The sequence below is a fragment of the Gobio gobio genome (assembly GCF_949357685.1).
Source record: "Gobio gobio genome assembly, chromosome: 11".
Lineage (NCBI taxonomy): Eukaryota > Metazoa > Chordata > Actinopteri > Cypriniformes > Gobionidae > Gobio > Gobio gobio.
In genome coordinates this window covers 39,681,158-39,698,972 of record NC_137104.1, presented here as the reverse complement: position 1 = coordinate 39,698,972, position 17,815 = coordinate 39,681,158, and the positions used below count along the sequence as shown (strand labels likewise).

At 38.7% G+C, this 17,815-nt stretch overlaps 3 protein-coding genes across 7 annotated transcripts in view; 1 reads left to right on the top strand and 2 right to left on the bottom strand.

Moving 5' to 3' along the window:
* The window catches only part of LOC307133598 (craniofacial development protein 2-like), a 1,416,430-nt gene that overhangs the window by 247,610 nt on the left and 1,151,005 nt on the right, over positions 1-17,815 (bottom strand). The window lies entirely within an intron of this gene.
* LOC307133975 (uncharacterized protein) lies at positions 700-4,520 on the top strand. 4 transcript variants are annotated; one of them, XM_079829383.1, is made up of 2 exons: positions 700-848; positions 2,069-4,519. In XM_079829383.1, the coding sequence occupies exon 2, from the start codon at positions 2,138-2,140 to the stop codon at positions 3,281-3,283; it is 1,146 nt and encodes a 381-aa protein (XP_079685509.1). In that variant the 5' UTR covers positions 700-848; positions 2,069-2,137; the 3' UTR covers positions 3,284-4,519. The 4 variants fall into 4 exon arrangements, with proteins under 4 accessions (XP_079685509.1, XP_079685511.1, XP_079685510.1 ...); XM_079829385.1 differs by having other exon boundaries at positions 731-843; XM_079829384.1 differs by lacking the exon at positions 700-848 and adding an exon at positions 1,000-1,071.
* Positions 4,530-12,274, bottom strand: vamp1a (vesicle associated membrane protein 1a). 2 transcript variants are annotated; one of them, XM_079829381.1, is made up of 5 exons: positions 11,857-12,274; positions 10,343-10,469; positions 9,705-9,863; positions 7,006-7,057; positions 4,530-6,258 (listed from the first exon to the last, which is right to left on the bottom strand). In XM_079829381.1, exons 1-5 carry the CDS (start codon positions 11,868-11,870, stop codon positions 6,242-6,244), a joined length of 369 nt encoding a protein of 122 aa, XP_079685507.1. In that variant the 5' UTR covers positions 11,871-12,274; the 3' UTR covers positions 4,530-6,241. The 2 variants fall into 2 exon arrangements, with proteins under 2 accessions (XP_079685507.1, XP_079685508.1); XM_079829382.1 differs by having other exon boundaries at positions 4,599-6,258; positions 11,610-12,170.

The following is a 17,815-nucleotide window of genomic DNA, read 5'->3' as shown; positions in this document are numbered from 1 at the left end:
GTCGTCTAGCCATCAAAGTGTATATATATATATGTGTGTGTTAGAGAATTTCTTATTGTCTCTGTTTGTATTATTATATTTCTGTTTACTTTATTTACCTCATCATTCACCATAAAATAAAGTAATTAAACAATAGAATTAGACATTATTTCTATGATTATGATTCTTTTACCCCTTGTAATGTTTAAGCTATTCTGTTCTTTTCTCTCTCAACCAGAACCCTCTCCCTGAAATCCCGCCCCCAAGATAGGCCAGCAAACCGGATGTTAGCAAAGCGAAACGCGGCAAATGATTGAAAAGAATATAGCGTTTCTGATTGGCTAAAAACCGCGGGCAATCCTATGTGTGTGTGCGTGTACCACAGAGACAGATGTGAAATCTCAAGTCATTTAGCTGTATCTGTCAGACAATATGTGTATTTTATGTGTTATTAAACAAATGTTTTTAAAATAGAAACACAAAACACATTGGAACCTTTAAAGACCTAATTTTGTACGCTTTTGTATTTTACTTCTCAGCAGCTGGAATTATTGTATCCTTGTGTTCTTTAGCTATACGATAATATAGCTTACATGATTTGGATCTGTCACAGAATATTCACACATAACTTGTTTATTTATTTATTGAATTTGACTCATACATTCATTCTTCGCGCTAGCACACTCCAGTGCCGTAGGCGGCGCTGTGCCATGAACCGTCGGCCCGGAGAGAGAGACGAGGAAGAACTGGCATTGCCTTTCAAATAATCACAGTCGCCCGCCCACTGTCCGATGCTGTTTGCATCGAAAATATTGTCGAATGCATGAAAAAGATCATCTCTGCTGTTGTGAAAGCGCTTTACGAGTAAGGTGCGTTGTGTTTCGAATATTTGCCGCTTTTTAATATCGAACGAATGAAAGCCGTCTCTTTTTCCATTGAAAAGTTGTCTTAGTGGGGTTAGCAGGCAGCTAACAAAAATCGCCAGTGCCTCACATTTTACCTGGAACTACAAAAGCTCGCGGGCTTCACTGTACATGATGGCAGCCAGTCTACAGCATCCGCTCTTTTATGCCTGCCATACTGCATGAAATCGTGTGTATTTTAAAAATTATTCTCGCAATTTTTGCGTTATTGCTCCGTAAAAATGTAAAAGCAAGTAGAATATTATCGTCAATATTTTTGCAACATGTAAGATCTCGCGGTATAAAACGATGCATTTTTTTCATGCTGTGATAAAGATGTCCATTTGCATCCGTTAAGCATGCATGAAGTACGCTAGCAGCGTGCTCGAACTTCTGTAGCTGCTTCTTCTGTTGTAAATACTGAGATGGGTTTTCTTTTGTCTTGTGTGTTCAAACAGCGCTACAAACGATTCGGTCAGTTTTAAAATAAACTCCCAAAATTATAACAAAAAAACCACCAGTGCACCTCATACCCCTTCCAGTCTTATAAAATGTTTTTCAGTGAGTTCATTTTTATATTTAAATATTTGTGCCTATTTAATATTAACGCAGACCTTTTGCTCTTTGGTTCTCAGCTAAAGAACTCCATTTAATTCAGTTGTATAACTTCATTTTACTTCCGTGTTGTTTTACTAAGAAAACTATAAATAGTTTTTTTTTTAAACTGTAATATAAATTCCCTTATATGTTATGAATGAACTAAATTAATTCAGTGAAGTGTATCACAAACACTGATTCAGCCTTGTCCAAATAATCTAATATAAAATAATATATTGTAAATAAAGTTTATTTTTTTGTACCTGGACTGTAAAGTTTAATTTATTTGTGGTTTTAAATGTGCTTTTTGTCCCCCTTTGGACTTTCATTTGGCTAGGTCTGCAGTAAACGAATTCGTCTTCTAAAATAAAGTTTAAATAAATAAATAAAGATTCTTTCCCCCCATGAAAATACAGGGTACGCAAACAACTTTTTGTCGTTATATGCTTGCAAAAAAAAGGATGGAATGGAAAAATGGAAATAGTAAATTCTGAATTTGGAGGGAAACAATGAGGTCTATTCAAGCACTTAATTCAAATGTTTTGTACCTTCATGTAAAGCCTTTTTTTCCTCTCTCATCTTGTTTTCAGAATCTCAGCACCAAATAGACAATTGTGGCACTGATACGCCTGAAGTTGGGAGCGAGAAGCAGCAACGTGATGGAGATTGAGAATAAAGAAGGATCCGAGAGCCCTCTGCCCAACGGCAGCACCCATCCACCCAAACGTGGAAGAGGCAGACCACGAGGGTCGCTCAATAAGAAGTTCACTGCTGAGAAAGCACCGACACACAATTCCAGGCCATCGAAAAAGGTGGACTTCTTTTCTCCTGACATAGTCATAAAGACAAAGGTGAAGAAACGTGGTCGACCAAAGAAGATAAAAATGCCTGGTAGGCCGAGAAAGATCCCTCTCACGCCTGAGGAAGAATCAGAGAGACTTCAAAGGTTGAGTTTACAGCGCAAGCGGAAACTGTCAAAGCCTCTCGGAAGACCCCGCATTCATCCCATCGCCGAAGGCTCCAAGGCAAAAAGGGGAAGGGGACGACCTCGCAAATCTGGCGATGCTGGAGACCATAAACAAGGTAGTGGCGAAATCGGCCTTGATGTCTCTAATGGCTCGCCACGAAAGAGAGGGAGGCCGTCGGGCTCAATGAAGAGGAAGAGGGGTCGGCCCGCAGGTCCTGCCAAGGTTTCAATTGCCAAGTCCTCAGACGGAACCCCAAAAAAGAGAGGCCGCCCTCCAGGCTCGGCCAACAAGGTGAAGAAGATCCAGCGGGTTGACGGAACTCCTCGAAAGAGAGGCCGACCCCCGGGCTCTGGCTCCGGCTCCAGCACCAAAGTGAAGATCATTCGACGAAACGCAGACGGAACTCCTAGAAAGAGGGGCCGCCCTCCAGGTTCTGGCAAGAAAGTCAAGCTTGTCGAAAAGAAAGTTGGAGATTCTCCTCGCAAGAGAGGCCGACCACCAGGTACGGGCAAAGTCAAGGCCCAAGGTGGAAGTGAGGAAGGGGCGAACGCCGACAGCGGCGCTCCGCGTCGCAAGAGAGGTCGTCCAAGCAAAGTCAGACTGGCTGTCATGCTCGACAAACTCCCCTCGGATGAAGACGAGACCGACGCACCCTCTCCCAAACAGTCCCGCACCTCTGACGACTCGTCGCAAAATCAAAACGACGACGAAGAAGAGACCAGGGCGAGCGAGAACGACGCAGACCCAGAAGAGGAAGACGAAGACGCCGTTGATTGTTCAAAAGTTAACAACACAAGCGAGAACGAGATGGTGGGCAAATTCAAAAAAAAGAAATAAAAAGATAGGGGGCTTCATTGAAAATTGGTGGGTATATTTTTCGAAGGGTTTTAATAGGCTATGTCAATATTTTTTTTTTTTTTAATCTGATAAGTGTGCTTTTGGTGTTGCCTGCCATGCCAGACTGTATTGTTTTTCTCGCTCTTATTTTTAAGCTCATTATTAACCTAAATGTTTGCTCACAATGTGATTTGAGCACAATTGATTTATTTTATTATTGTATTTTTTTGCATGGGGAAAATAATGCAGAATTTTAAGCATGCAAAGTCGAAGGACAAGTATGTAGCCTGTTAACATCACGGGATCCAAAAAGATGATGCACAATTAACCGTTCCATTGAAAACGTTATCATGCTAAGCTCCCCTTATTAGTTACCAATGGTTTGTGCCAACAGTTTCAAAGCAACTACCAAACCTGACTGTTTCAGATGTAGGATCTTCACACCTGTGCAGTTGTCCGTGTGCACAGGCTCTGAAAGTACTAATTTTTAAATTCAAATCGCCCGGACGTTTAAGTGCGTAGTTTTATTTCTTTTATCATCGTCAGTTTGTTCACTTGAACCCCACCGACTTCAGTGTTTTATAGTGAAACAGTCTTACTTTATCATCTGAGTTGCCTGATAGTTTGGTCATTTATAGGTGTCGAGTGCTTAGTTTACCGCACCCCCTCGTTTTTTTTTTTCTAAAATATTGTGATTGCTTCTTTTTTTTTAAGACATGCCTTTTGTGTTTTTTTGTTTTTTTTTCAAAATGTGAATACATTCATATTCTGCTTCTGGTCCTGATTTTTAATTTTCATATGTATGGCTTTTTATATACATTTCTTGTTGCTCTGTCTTAAACTTTTTCTCATTTAACCCCCCCCCCCCTCCCTTGATTTGCTTAGTTTGTGTAAAACCGTAAAAAAAACCTGACTTGTTATAAACTGTAGATCTTGTCTTGATTTAATTTTCATGTATGATTTAGTTTTAATCTGTATGTACCAGTAGATGCTGAAAACAAATTGTTTTAGCTGAAAATCTTTCATGTTAATAAAAAAAAAAAAACCTGTTACTGTTGAGACATGATGGTTCAATAGACATTGTGCATTTCATGTACACGCTTTCTAATTAGGTTACTCATCTGTGCTGTAGTACGAGACATTTCTGTATCGCCGCTTTGTATGAATCATTTCACTTTGTGATTTGGATGAGCATTGTTGCTGATTAATAACCGATTAAATCATACCATATTCGCCAAGACTTGTTGTGACATTCATTTATGTTGTGATACGTTTCCCAGCCCGCTCCCAAATAAAAACTACAGAGGGGGAGGAAGCAAGTAACAGCATCAGCACTTTATTAGAATCAGCACATGGTGGGCAAGCAGACATGCTTTAAAATGAACCACAAGTTAGCAGCTTAGCTTCAAATGATCAGGGACAGGATGCTATTTTATGCGTCTCTGCAGCACATATTTACAAATGAATAGTTTGCATAAAACACAATGTATTCAGGAGTTGTTGTTTTTTTTTTTTAAGGGAATGACATTCACTGCCCTGCATTAGGTTTGCAATTTGGGTTAATGCATAATGTAGGGGATGTTATTCACACAGATGGTACACATCAATAAGAGCAAATATTCTAAGATTTAGGTGCTGGACAATATGTCCTTAATACCCCAAAAATGTCCTCTCAAACTTACAATCATTATTACGGAGGTGGTTAAAGTGCCCATGTATATTTAACACAAACACATGCAGAGGTACATCCCTGAACATTGTCGTCTCCAGTGCCGATTACGTATCCGTAATCCCAAATATTTACAAAGACATTAAATTAGTCACATTATCAGTTATCTTTCAGTTTGCATATCAGTAGTTGTTCATTCAACCTAAAACATCACGGTGCCAGTAGTCAGGAGAAGTTTACCATTCATTTTTCTTCTTCTTTTAACGGAAACGTATTTAGTTAAGATGTGGAATTGCATTTGTGACCACATTGTCACAATCTCAAATATAGAAATATTAATAAATAAAAAATAGAACATAGAAAAATCTCGAAACCATATTTCAGTCACATTATTTTATATTGTGGTATAATCGTAAATCTCCATATATATATAATACCATTGATATCTCTGTTTGTTCCTGACATGAACAATGCATCAAAGAGCAAAAGTGTCGATTTATGATCAGATATTCCCCTCAAGTCGACTAAGTGTGAAGTAAAGCGTCCTACAACTCGCCTCATACTTTTTAAACCTCAAAATGAATTAAAAAAATTGCACCATCCACGAAATGCTTAACATTATGATATGGAAGGAAATAGTCTAGCTCAATAGTCACTTTAAGACATTTAATACACTGGGTAACTGCTCTATTTAAAGTCATTCAGGTTTTTTAAAGGTCCAGATGTTAGGAAATGAAAACAAGTCGCTGTTAGGGATCTATATGGAGGAGAGCTAAAAAACAATTCTAAATTTCTCATTGCAGTTGCGCTTTGTTAATACCGTAATGATAGGACCACAACAGTTGTTTCTGGGTAAACTAGTACACTTTTGTTTCTGTGCATGAATGACTTGATCCTAAACTCAAACTGATCTTTGCGTTTCATTCTCCCTCTTTAGTTATTCATGGGTTCATTTGGACAACGCTAGAAATCTATATTATTGCATCACCCATTGTTTCTGCCCTGAAAAGGACCGACACATCCTCCAACCGAAAAACCGTACGTAGAACGTCCTAACCGAAGGAGTTTTTGAGTTAGCTCGGGCACTGTTGCAAAGCACTCAAGAGAGAGGTACAAAGAAATGCAGTGACGGACAAAGGGAGGGAGAGGCACTGCGTCAATGACTGCACACGCACACACACACGCGCACACACACGGTGGATTCAATGAAAGGCATTGGTGGGGAGAAAAGGAGGGGTGGAGTTCACACAAAGCCAGAGTCTCCTGTCCTTGTGTGTCCCACGAGAGGCTCAGTAGTAGAAGTACACTGTCGAAAAAGACAAGAAAAGAGAATTAAATCATTTCAATTGGTTCGTCCAACTTTCGATTTTGATGCATAAATCTAGATCTTGGGCCTCGTTTATAAAACGTGCGTTCGCACACATTTGATCTTAGAGTGTACGTATGCTAAAGTCCACGCGAACGTTCAGATTTATACCAATGGTTTGATGTGGTTAAGTGCTTAGCGCCATGTCAGGTTCAGGCTTAAGCACTTTTCCTTGTGACGGAGAGTCGAATTATTGCCGCTTGCGATTTTCAAAAAAACTAAAAAAACATTTGGACGTTGACTGCTGCTCTTTTATATGCAAATGACACGAATTAGGCGTTTACAAGGTGGGGATTTGAAATCAGTCATCTACGAACAATTTCAAGATCATTTGCAATTTATCGATTTCACATCTGGAAGAGAGCCGCAAACACACACACATTTGAGAGATGCCCTTAGATCAAATGTAGGATGGTTTCGACGCAACATTTTATAAGCTTATATCAATCAGGTTGGTTATTCTTTTATTAAATATTTGCTGCAAAACAAGATTTGTCCTTCTTACTGATATTATGTATGACTTTATGCGCCCATAAATAATTCTTAATCCCAAATCAAAATGCACGATGGCATTGGGAATGCTGGGAATAAAAGTATATAGGATTAAAATTATATTTTTACTGCTTGGTTTACATGTAAGTCAACCAAAACTGGTGTTTGTGAAATTACATTACAGTTTCTACTCACTGAAAAGGATGCCCACCAAGATAACCCCCATAATTGCCATGATGATCATCATCTGTGGAAGAAAAAGAAAAAAAAGAGTGAAATACATTGAGTAATAAGATTGCATTTCATGAATAAATACAATTCAATTTGATATAGCTTTGTGTACAGGGGTAAAGAGTAAGACATTAGAAGGTTACAAAGTAATGTAGTTACATGTAATAATGTAGTTACTACATGTAGTTCCTGCAGTAATAACTATAAATTATGCATAATTACATGCAACTAACCCTAAACCAATAAGTAAGCACAAATATATACATTATAAATGTACAAACGTTTATGTTAGATGCCAAATTATAGCCAATAAGGAAATAATATTAAAATGACTTGTAACATACATTTAGTTTAATATTTAAGACAGTAATGTACAAGTTATTAGATTATAAATCTTTGACTTTATCCAGCAGTTTAAATCTACTCTTCAATAAGGTGACAGAGAAGAGTAACGTTTCAGTTTATGAATTATAAGCACATTTTTGATCAGTCCCTTATTTGGTTTTATTTTATCTTTAATAAAAAGGGGCATAATTCCATTTTCTCTTTTCCTAGTTACATTTGTCTATTCCTTACAGAGAAAAAAAACATGTGTGAAGGGTATGACATGCTAAACTCCTTTGTAAAACTGCTTTAAACGTAATTTTTTATGATTTTGCATGCAGCTTTTATGACCTCATATTAACTGAAAGACTACATGGACTACATACTTATACTTTTCATCTGTCACACCACAAGACTATTTAAAATGCCATTTAAATAAAGACATAAAAATCGACATTTCTCTCTCACAGGGATGTGCTCCACTAAAAATACAGAGGAAAGTTACAAAAAGAAAGGCTTCAGTAAGAGTAAAGAAGCGAACAAAGGAGAGAGAATAATAAAACAATTTGGTTCGGAAAGGCGGGACAGGATGAGTGAGATTAAAATGAGACGTTTGAATAAGAAGTGGAGGATCTGTGGATATACGGAATACGAAATGGATGTGGAAAAGGGAATGAGAGAGGAGGAGCGAAAGAGAGAATTATTAGAGCGGGTTACATCACAAATCACATCTGGGTTTTAATCCAGAAATGCTGTAATCCAGATTGGGACTATAAACCCCTCCCCCACTCTGCTCTGAGATGCGATTGGACGGGCAGCTGTTCGGCCATCTGGGGCGAGCGGTGGGGGGTTGGTGGACGGGAGCAATAAATGTATGCTATCTGGAGGGGTGGAGAATGGGGGGGAGCTTATAAATCTATGTCGAGGGGATAGATTGACAGATAGCTGGATGGAGAGATAAAAATGTAATATGTAAAGTGAGGCTGTCTGAGGAACAGACTGATTTGTACAAGATGTCACACATCTGAAGTGTGACGTCTGCATTTAAAACAAGGCATTTTTCTACAAAGGAAAATTCGTAAATTAAATTATAATATGAATTCTCTATTTAATATCCAAGTCATGCTCCAAAAAAGCTCTTTCTATTAATAGATGATCAATGGAACTGTACGGGTAAATTTTTAAAGAGGATGGTCTGAACCCGATGGCCTCAGGAGTGGCTGGAGTTATTGTGCTACTGCAGTAACTAAGCTTGCGTCACAACTGCAACTTGCCTAATATATCTCAAACGCTGGCCAGTGCCGCTGTGACTTATGGGCCGGGCTGCATTTAGGTTATATCTAAATGAGAATGCTCCTGCTTTAGTGTTGAGTCAGCTTTGCCCCATGAGCCATCTTTACTGCTGGCAATATAGAAACACCAAAGGAGGCACTATTTATTCTATTAGTTTATATTAATACCAGTTATTGATACTAAACTATAAATCCATAGGTTAATCATTCAAACGGAGTCTAATATAATAATTTAGAATTTTTTTTATCTTGATTTTAATATTATTTAGTATTACAGGTGAACTAAAAAAATCTAAAGCCAACAAGCTTCCTTCAATGAATTTCTGTGTAAATACTATTTTAGTATTTTTTAAAGTACTATTATAGTTTTTATTAATATTAATATATTTTTAGTCATGTTAATTTTAGCTCACGTATTAGTAATTCTGTTGGGTGTTTTGTCATTTTTATAATACTTTTTTTTTTGTCTATATAATTGTTTATAAATTGTTTTAGCTTTAGTTATTTTAGTACTTGACATTAAACTAAATGAACATGAGAAATGTTAACTTGGCAACTTGCTGAAATAAAATAATTTTAAGTTTTTATTTTATATCAGTTGGCATTTATTATTCAAGCAACATTTCTTTATGGTTTAGTTTAGGTTAACTATAATAACCCTGATCTTTTGTAAACCTTTCTTTTTGTCTGTTTGCCGCATTGAAATGAATGAGACCAGGGGCGTAACACAAGATCCCGGGCCCTATGCATAGGCAGTCCTGATGGGCCCCCATGTTCCATGTTAAAATATATTCCAGACTTTTCAAGGGCCCTCTCTCCCCTCGGGGCCTTGGTAATCAGTACTGGTTTTACCCCAGTTTACATAACAGTTTACAAATACATTTTTCTTATGTTTCATGAATGAGGTCAAATCTGTATTTCGTGACTTCATTCTAACAGTGAATGTATATAGGTATCTTAAAAATGATTGAATTCAAATGGGACTTGAAGTCAATGACGCCAGATGTGAATAAACGGACCCCAGTAGCTAAATTTCCCAGAGCGCACCTTAGCATTCTTCCACCAGTACTTGTTTTTCAGTTTAGCGGCGCTGCTCTCAAACTGCGATGCTCCGGCCTGCAGCGCGTCCGCCCGGTCATCCAGTTCTGACAGCTTCTGATCTCTTTCCAGAACCTTGTCCACATTCACACGCATGATGTCAACCACCTGAACAGATTCACAGAAGACGGACACGGACCTCAGCAACACGTCATCGGTGCATGGCATCAGTGTGAAACTGAAAGTCACTTTGAATGGAAATGTCTTAATGTCTTAGTCATGGACACTAAACAGTGAAAGCAATATAGGATGAATATTGTATGAGAGCCTGGCTAGTACCTCAAAATTTGATTTCATTAAATGTTTATGGTTCCAAGAAATCTAGCTTTGATAGCTTTGACTTCCTCGCTGCTATAATTCAACAGTTTTACTAATGCATAATGTCACGTCCAATATAGTGAATGGCATAAACAACACACTGATCAGGATATATGCATTTTTAGTATGTTTCCTTGAACCATAGGCTTGTACTCAAGATTCAGCATTTATGCCCATTTTTTTTTAAATATATATAGATAGATATTTTTGAAGATTCACTTCATCCAACATGTTTTTCAGTACCTTATTATAATATTGATAGGGTTTACCTCATCCACTTGGGCCTGTGTCTGTTGGAGGCGACGGTTGCTGGTGAGGTTGGGAGGTGCGGCAGGTCCTCCCCCCTCACCCTCAGCCCCTGGGGCTCCAGGGCTTGCAGCGGCATCTGAGGCAGACCTGAGGTAAGAGTTGACAGGGGTTGAGGAGGCATATTTTTTTTAGGCCTTTCTCTGCACCACTGGCTCTGCAAAGGGCTCATTCAGAGATTGAGATTGTTCAGTCCCTTTAAACAAATATTAGGCTAAATCATGTTAGTTCTAGACAACATGTCATTAATTTGAAGAATTGAATTTTAAATGGGCCTCAATTCAGTAGGCCATAATGCGATATAGCTCAGTAAAAAGCCTGATAGATGTGGGATAAGACATTGTAAATGTAATTTGCAATAAAAAAGCGATTTTATTAATTATATGTGAGTTTTATTGAAGTTTATTGAAGTTTTATTTGAAGTATACACTTCCCTGTATCACATAAGTGCAGGTGAGCGAATTAAAAGGTGTGAGGAGTTCTGCGGTCTACTTAAGGCTCCCAACAGGAAATTAAAACAAAAACGGTTTTTATGTTTTATTTTTTTATTTGAAGAAAAAAACCAACGCGTTTTTCGCGTTGACCAACGTTTCATCAAAGCTAGTCAGAGTAAGTTAGGCTAAATAAACACTTGAAGTCGCGTTTTCGTCTTGAGGTAACCATAGAAACAAACAGCAGTTGCTTGAGCACTTAGGTAGGATTAGCACTGGATGTATATCGATAAATGTACATATCACAATAATAATTAACTTGAGTGTTTTGTTTAAAACGCATTGAATTTGAAGATTAAGATAGGCCTAACTGACGGTAGGGGCGCTAAAAGTCGATTTGGATTGCGCGAGACGAACATCAACTGATTGCATCATCGCACCTTTTAATGCAGATAAGTTTTATAGGCCTACTGTACAACTCTGTTTTAATAGCATTCTCGATGCAGTTTCCACAAAATTCCGACAGATGGAGCAGAGCACTACAGTCTACGAAAATTATGATGCATCAGCTGTAAAACCTGAGAGATTTTGCGGTGTTTTTAACGAACTGTCTTCGAAAATAACCTTAGACGCTGAATTACTTGAGCTAAATGTAATACAGAGAACACAATATAAATAGCCTAACTGGTAGTCTACATCTCAGGTATTTAGAGTGATTTAAAAATAAAAACTCAATAAATACTGAGTTTTAGTTTTTAAGTTTATTTGTTTAGAAATAGTGGAAATACAGTGCACTCACATTTTGTTGGCAGGTGCTTAATAAAACAGATCGTCGTCACCAATGATGCGGAGAGAGAGAGAGACAGACAGACAGACAGAGACAGAGGATTAGTAGTCAAAAGCCAAACTTCCTATTTTGACGATAAAAACATACACAAGGAAGAAAAAAACCCTATGTATTCCTCGTAATAAACTCTATAGCAATGCTGTATGTAATATTCCCATGAGGATGGAGTCATGAAGCGATGTCTACACCGCGTCATCACAAAAAGTGCTGCATTACCGAAAGAGCCTCAGGCGACCAAAGCCTCGAAACACAAATCCAGTCTTCTGTATGAAGAGCTTCCTTCAGGTTTTCACACTGGATGCGGCTGTATATCCTCCTGAGAGCACGTATAGAAAAACATACGCAGTCAAGTGACGACTTAATTCAAATGACAGGCTTCAACTTTTGTTAGGCTGTTGGAAATAACAGTAAACCAAGAGACATAAGCATGATAAACGCCTCTCTAGAACAGATTGAAACGACCTGGACGGAAAAAATAATAGTCCTCCCGTGTCCGCATGAAAGTGTATGTATGCCTGAGTAAGAGAGAAGGGGAGGGGATGAGAGAGAGAGAGAGAGAAAGAGAGAGAGAGAGAGAGCGAGAGAGAGAGAGCGAGAAAGATCACGATCACTCTCTCTCTCTCTCTCTCTCTCTCTCTCTCTCTCTCTCTCTCTCTCTCTCTCTCTCTCTCTCTCTCTCTCTCTCTCTCTCTCTCTCTCTCTCTCTCTCTCTCTCACACACACACACACACACACCCCTCCCGCCCCTCTCGGTTAACGTTAACGGGACAGCACTGCGGTGGTTGAGCACAGTGTAGCTACACTTCCAACCCCCCTCACAGGCCTGGGATTTTAACTGTAAGAAAGGGAGGAGAGGCACAGGGAAATGGGTGTATGCTTTAGAATAGACCACTAAAGTGATGCACTGGAGCTTTCTGATTTCATCAAAAGATATATGCACATTGACAGTTCGCTGACAACATGTGTAATGCTTGATTTATTTATGGATGTGATTATTGCAAGTGTCATGAGATGAGATACCTCTGTTGATAAAAACAGCATATGCTGGTTAGGTATGTTTTGAAGCACGGCAGCTGGTTTGAGCTATGTTTGAGCTGGTTTAAACTGGTTAAGGTCTTATCGTAAAAAAATAGCTCCAGATCAGGACCAGCTTAAACCAGCTCACGGCCAACTAAGGACCAGCATAAACCAGCTCAAACCAGCCATGCTTCAAAACATTCCTAAGCAGCATATGCTGTTTTTTTTCCCAACAGGGACCTCACAAATCTCCACTTGAAATAGACCTAAATAATCCTTTTGCTAAAACCTCTTCAGGCAGACATATAGGTTAGTATTAGTGTCGTATAGGCAGCACAAGCAGCAAACGGAAGCAGTGCAGCCAATAACAAAGCTCAGCAAAGTGCTACAGACAGTTCGGTCGCTGTGGAAACAGCATCACAGTAATGATGACTGCTGAGCTCACAGCACCAATCAATGAGAGAAATATTCAGCCCCGTGCTCAAACTATCGCCAAAGAGCTGACCACTAATGGCAGAACTGTGACTCAGACAAATATAATCATAGATTCTAGGACAATCAAGAAAATGCTGTTTTTATCCAGTGCAGTGCATGAATCAAATAAAAACGTCTCTTATGAGAGTTTAGAGTTTAGGTGAAGGTCTAATTTTTGGATTCAGTATTCTGGGAAACTATACAGCATGGTGACTAATGGACTGAAGTAAGCAAGTCATTTTTCATCAAGACTCATCCACAAAAAATAGTAAGCATCACAACTGTTTTCAACATTGATAATGCTTATCATAAAACGTTTCTTGAGCAGCAAATCAGCATATTAGAATGATTTCTGAAGGATCACATGACACTGAAGTCTATGGCTTTGCCATCACAGGAACACACACACACACACACACACACACACACACACACACACACACACACACACACACACACACACACACACACACACACACACACACACACACACACACACACACACACACACACACACACACACACACACACACACGACACGCATATAATTATACACTCACCTAAAGGATTCGGCAGTCCTGTGGGCGAAGATGCCTTGTTGATGCTAGGGGTCAGAGGAGAATGGGCCGACTGATTCAAGCTGATAGAAGAGCAACTTTGACTGAAATAACCACTCGTTACAACCGAGGTATGCAGCAAAGCATTTGTGAAGCCACAACACGCACAAACTTGAGGCTGATGGGCTACAACAGCAGAAGACCCCACCGGGTACTCATCTCCACTACAAATAAGAAAAAGAGGCTACAATTTGCACAAGCTCACCAAAATTGGACAGTTGAAGACTGGAAAAATGTTGCCTGGTCTGATGAGTCTCGATTTCTGTTGAGACATTCAGATGGTAGAGTCAGAATTTGGCGTAAACAGAATGAGAACATGGAACCATCATGCCTTGTTACCACTGTGCAGGCTGGTGGTGGTGGTGTAATGGTGTGGGGGATGTTTTCTTGGCACACTTTAGGCCCCTTAGTGCCAATTGGGCATCGTTTAAATGCCACGGCCTACCTGAGCATTGTTTCTGACCATGTCCATCCCTTTATGACCACCATGTACCCATTCTCTGATGGCTACTTCCAGCAGGATAATGCACCATGTCACAAAGCTCGAATAATTTCAAATTGGTTTCTTGAACATGACAATGAGTTCACTGTACTAAAATGGCCCCCACAGTCACCAGATCTCAACTCAATAGAGCATCTTTGGGATGTGGTGGAACGGGAGCTTCGTGCCTTGGATGTGCATCCCACAAATCTCCATCAACTGCAAGATGCTATCCTATCAATATGGGCCAACATTTCTGAAGAATGCTTTCAGCACCTTGTTGAATCAATGCCACGTAGAATTAAGGCAGTTCTGAAGGCGAAAGGGGGTCAAACACAGTATTAGTATGGTGTTCCTAATAATCCTTTAAGTGAGTGTATATATAACATCTTAAGACGTGACAGCAGTGCCTGTACTTATATGTTACTGCTGGATAATGTATTATTGTATAATTACTTTACATGCATTATTATTTTCCTTACTTTAGCACACAAAATGTCTGGATCACTATCTTTGTGGGGACTCTCCATAGACGTAATGGTTTTTATACTGTACAAACTGTATATTCTATACCCTTACACAACCTACCCATCACAGAAATCTTTCTGCATTTTTACATTTTCAAAAAAACTCATGCTTTATGATTTATAAGTTTCCTCATGGGGACCGGACTGGTCTGCGGCTATGCAGCCCCATATGCAACAAACTGCGATGAACTGTGTATTCTGACACCTTTCTATCAGAACCAGCTTTAACTTCTTGAGCAATTTGAGCTACAGTAGCTCGTCTGTTTGATTGGACCACACGGACCAGCCTTAGCTCCCCACGTGCATCAATGAGCCTTGGCCGCCCATGAACCTGTCGCCGGTTCACCACTGTTCCTTCCTTGGACCACTTTTGATAGATATTGACCACTGCAGACCGGGAACACCCCACAAGAGCTGCAGTTTTGGAGATACTCTGACCCAGTCGTCTAGCATCACAATTTGGCCCTTGTCAAACTCGCTCAAATCCTTACGCGTGCACTTTTTTCCTGCTTCTAATCAACTTTGAGGACAAAATGTTCACTTGTTGCCTAATATATCCCACCCACTAACAGGTGCCGTGATGAAGAGATAATCACTGTTATTCACTTGACCTGTCAGTGGTCATAAAATTATGCCTGATTGGTGTATATATATTTATACAAACAACACATTTACTGAAAATTATTCTTCCCCTTATACAAAGATTTAATTAATAAAAATAAGGTTAGAATAAAACAATTCTTAATGCAAACAAGATCAATGAACGAACAACATTTGCACTAAAATAATTTATTTTCAGCTTGTCCACCTCAGTATCTGTACACAGTTTTTGATTTTCTGGTTTGAGACCATCTTTACAAGTTTCATTGGTCTAGATATCAGATATCTAGAACGAGAACAATTTCAATTTTTTTTCAAAATAAATAGTAGTCTATTGCACAAAAACATTCCTAAACCATCTGGACAGTATAGAAGCCCTTAATGTTGCCTCACAAAACCAACACATTTTGATTGTTCCTGTTCTTTGGGTAATAAAATCCCCATCTTCCACATAATATTCATTGCACACTGATAATCATGATCGTTTTAATTACATTTCTCCTTTTTATATTAACCACTTAATTTAACATCATACTACAAACTGAGAGCTTAGACCATGTGAGCCCATGTTCTTAGATTGTAATAAAAGGCATAAAATCACTTTGTTCTGTACATTCATGTTATGGTACACTGCTGCATGAGATGGTATGATAATTTACTGTAGGCTATGATGGAATTATCACAGAAGAAGCTCTATTGTTTCCATGGTTTACATCTATAAGAACATATCTATTACATGTTGCTGCTATTGAGATTTAAGAGTTTTAAGCAGACAGACATTATTATCAGTAATATGGAGGTTGTGACGCAGATATGTGCCAGTAAACGCCTCAGCAAGAGTCTTCAAGTATAAATACAATAGACTTTCAAAACCCGCCGGTCTACTTCTAAAATCAGGCTTTCAAAATTCTCCCAGGCACCTTCATATACACATATGTTAGTTGAGCTTTTCCTTTACAGTTGGTTTCACAAGTAATTATAAAAAAGCACTGATCATTTGAGAAATATATAAACAAAACACAAGGTAGAGCAAACATGAAGAAAGCAATATCTTTTTTTTTACTGCCATACATACTGACTCATGTATGAAGGTACATTTATGTTATCAGTGAAAAGTGAATCCAGTTTATTCTTTTAAATGAAACTTAAAGGGTTAGTTCACCCAAAAATGAAAACTAGCCCATAGATTTACTCACCCTCAAGTCAGCCTAGGTGTATATTACTTTCTTCTTTTAGACGAATACAATCGGAGTTACACAAAAAAATGTTGTGGCTCTTTCAAGCTTTATAATGGCAGTGAATTGAATATAACTGCTCCACACGGCTCTGGGGGGTTAATAAAGGCCTTCTGAAGTGAAGTGGCACGTTTGTGTAAGAAAAATATCCATATTTAAAACTTTGTGCAGTAAAATAGCTTCCGCCAGATCGGTGCAATGTCGTCAGACATAGCGTAATTTGAACTGCGAGAGGCGTTACACTTTTTCCGTAAGTTGAATACGGAAGGCAGTCTGGTGGAAGCTAGATAATTTACTTTATAAAGTTTTAAATATGGATATTTTTCTTACACAAACCCATCGCTTCGCTTCAGAAGGCCTTTATTAACCCCCCGGAGCTGTGTGGAGCAGTTATATGATAGAAGGATGCACATTTATGGACTGCAAAAATGAAACAACACTTCACCGCCGTTATAAAGCTCGGAAGAGCCAGGACATTTTTAATAAAACTCCGATTGTATTTGTCAGAAAGAAGAAAGTCATATACACCTAGGATAACTTGAGAGTGAGTAAATCATGGGCAAATTTTCATTTTTGTGTGAACTAACCCTTTGAAGCCACAATATGTAATTTTTCTCCGATAGAGGTTGCTTATTCAAAACAAAGGCATTTGACGCCTTGATTTCACTGAGCTTTTATTATGTCGCAGACGACCGCTTACGCTTCCTCTCATGCGTATTCGCTCGGCGGCTACAATGAGACACTTGTTACACACTGCAGTACGCTAGATCGATATTAGGCATGGTAAAAGTTTGTACTCATGGTAAATCAAGAAAACGAGATTTAAACAAAAAGGCTAACTGTGTTGAGCTATATAACAAGGATTAGTTTTCTGTCGATGAATGTATCCAAACAGTTGCTCACCTGTCTAATAAAACACAGAATATATTAAAGCGTCTTTGGTGTTTCCATGGTTTCCACGGAAATAGAGGGTAACGCGGGATGATGTCATTGATAGGCGACGCACGGACATGGTCCGTGTCCTGGTTAAAATTGCTTATTTCTCTGGATTTAAACATTCTTGGAAACATTCGGGATAATGTAAGTACACAAGTCAACAAAATATATAACACTGTTCTAGTGGTTTTTGGATATTTTAATCCAAAAATCTTACATATTGTGCCTTTGACTGAACTCATTGGTAACACTTTACAATAAGGTTGTATTA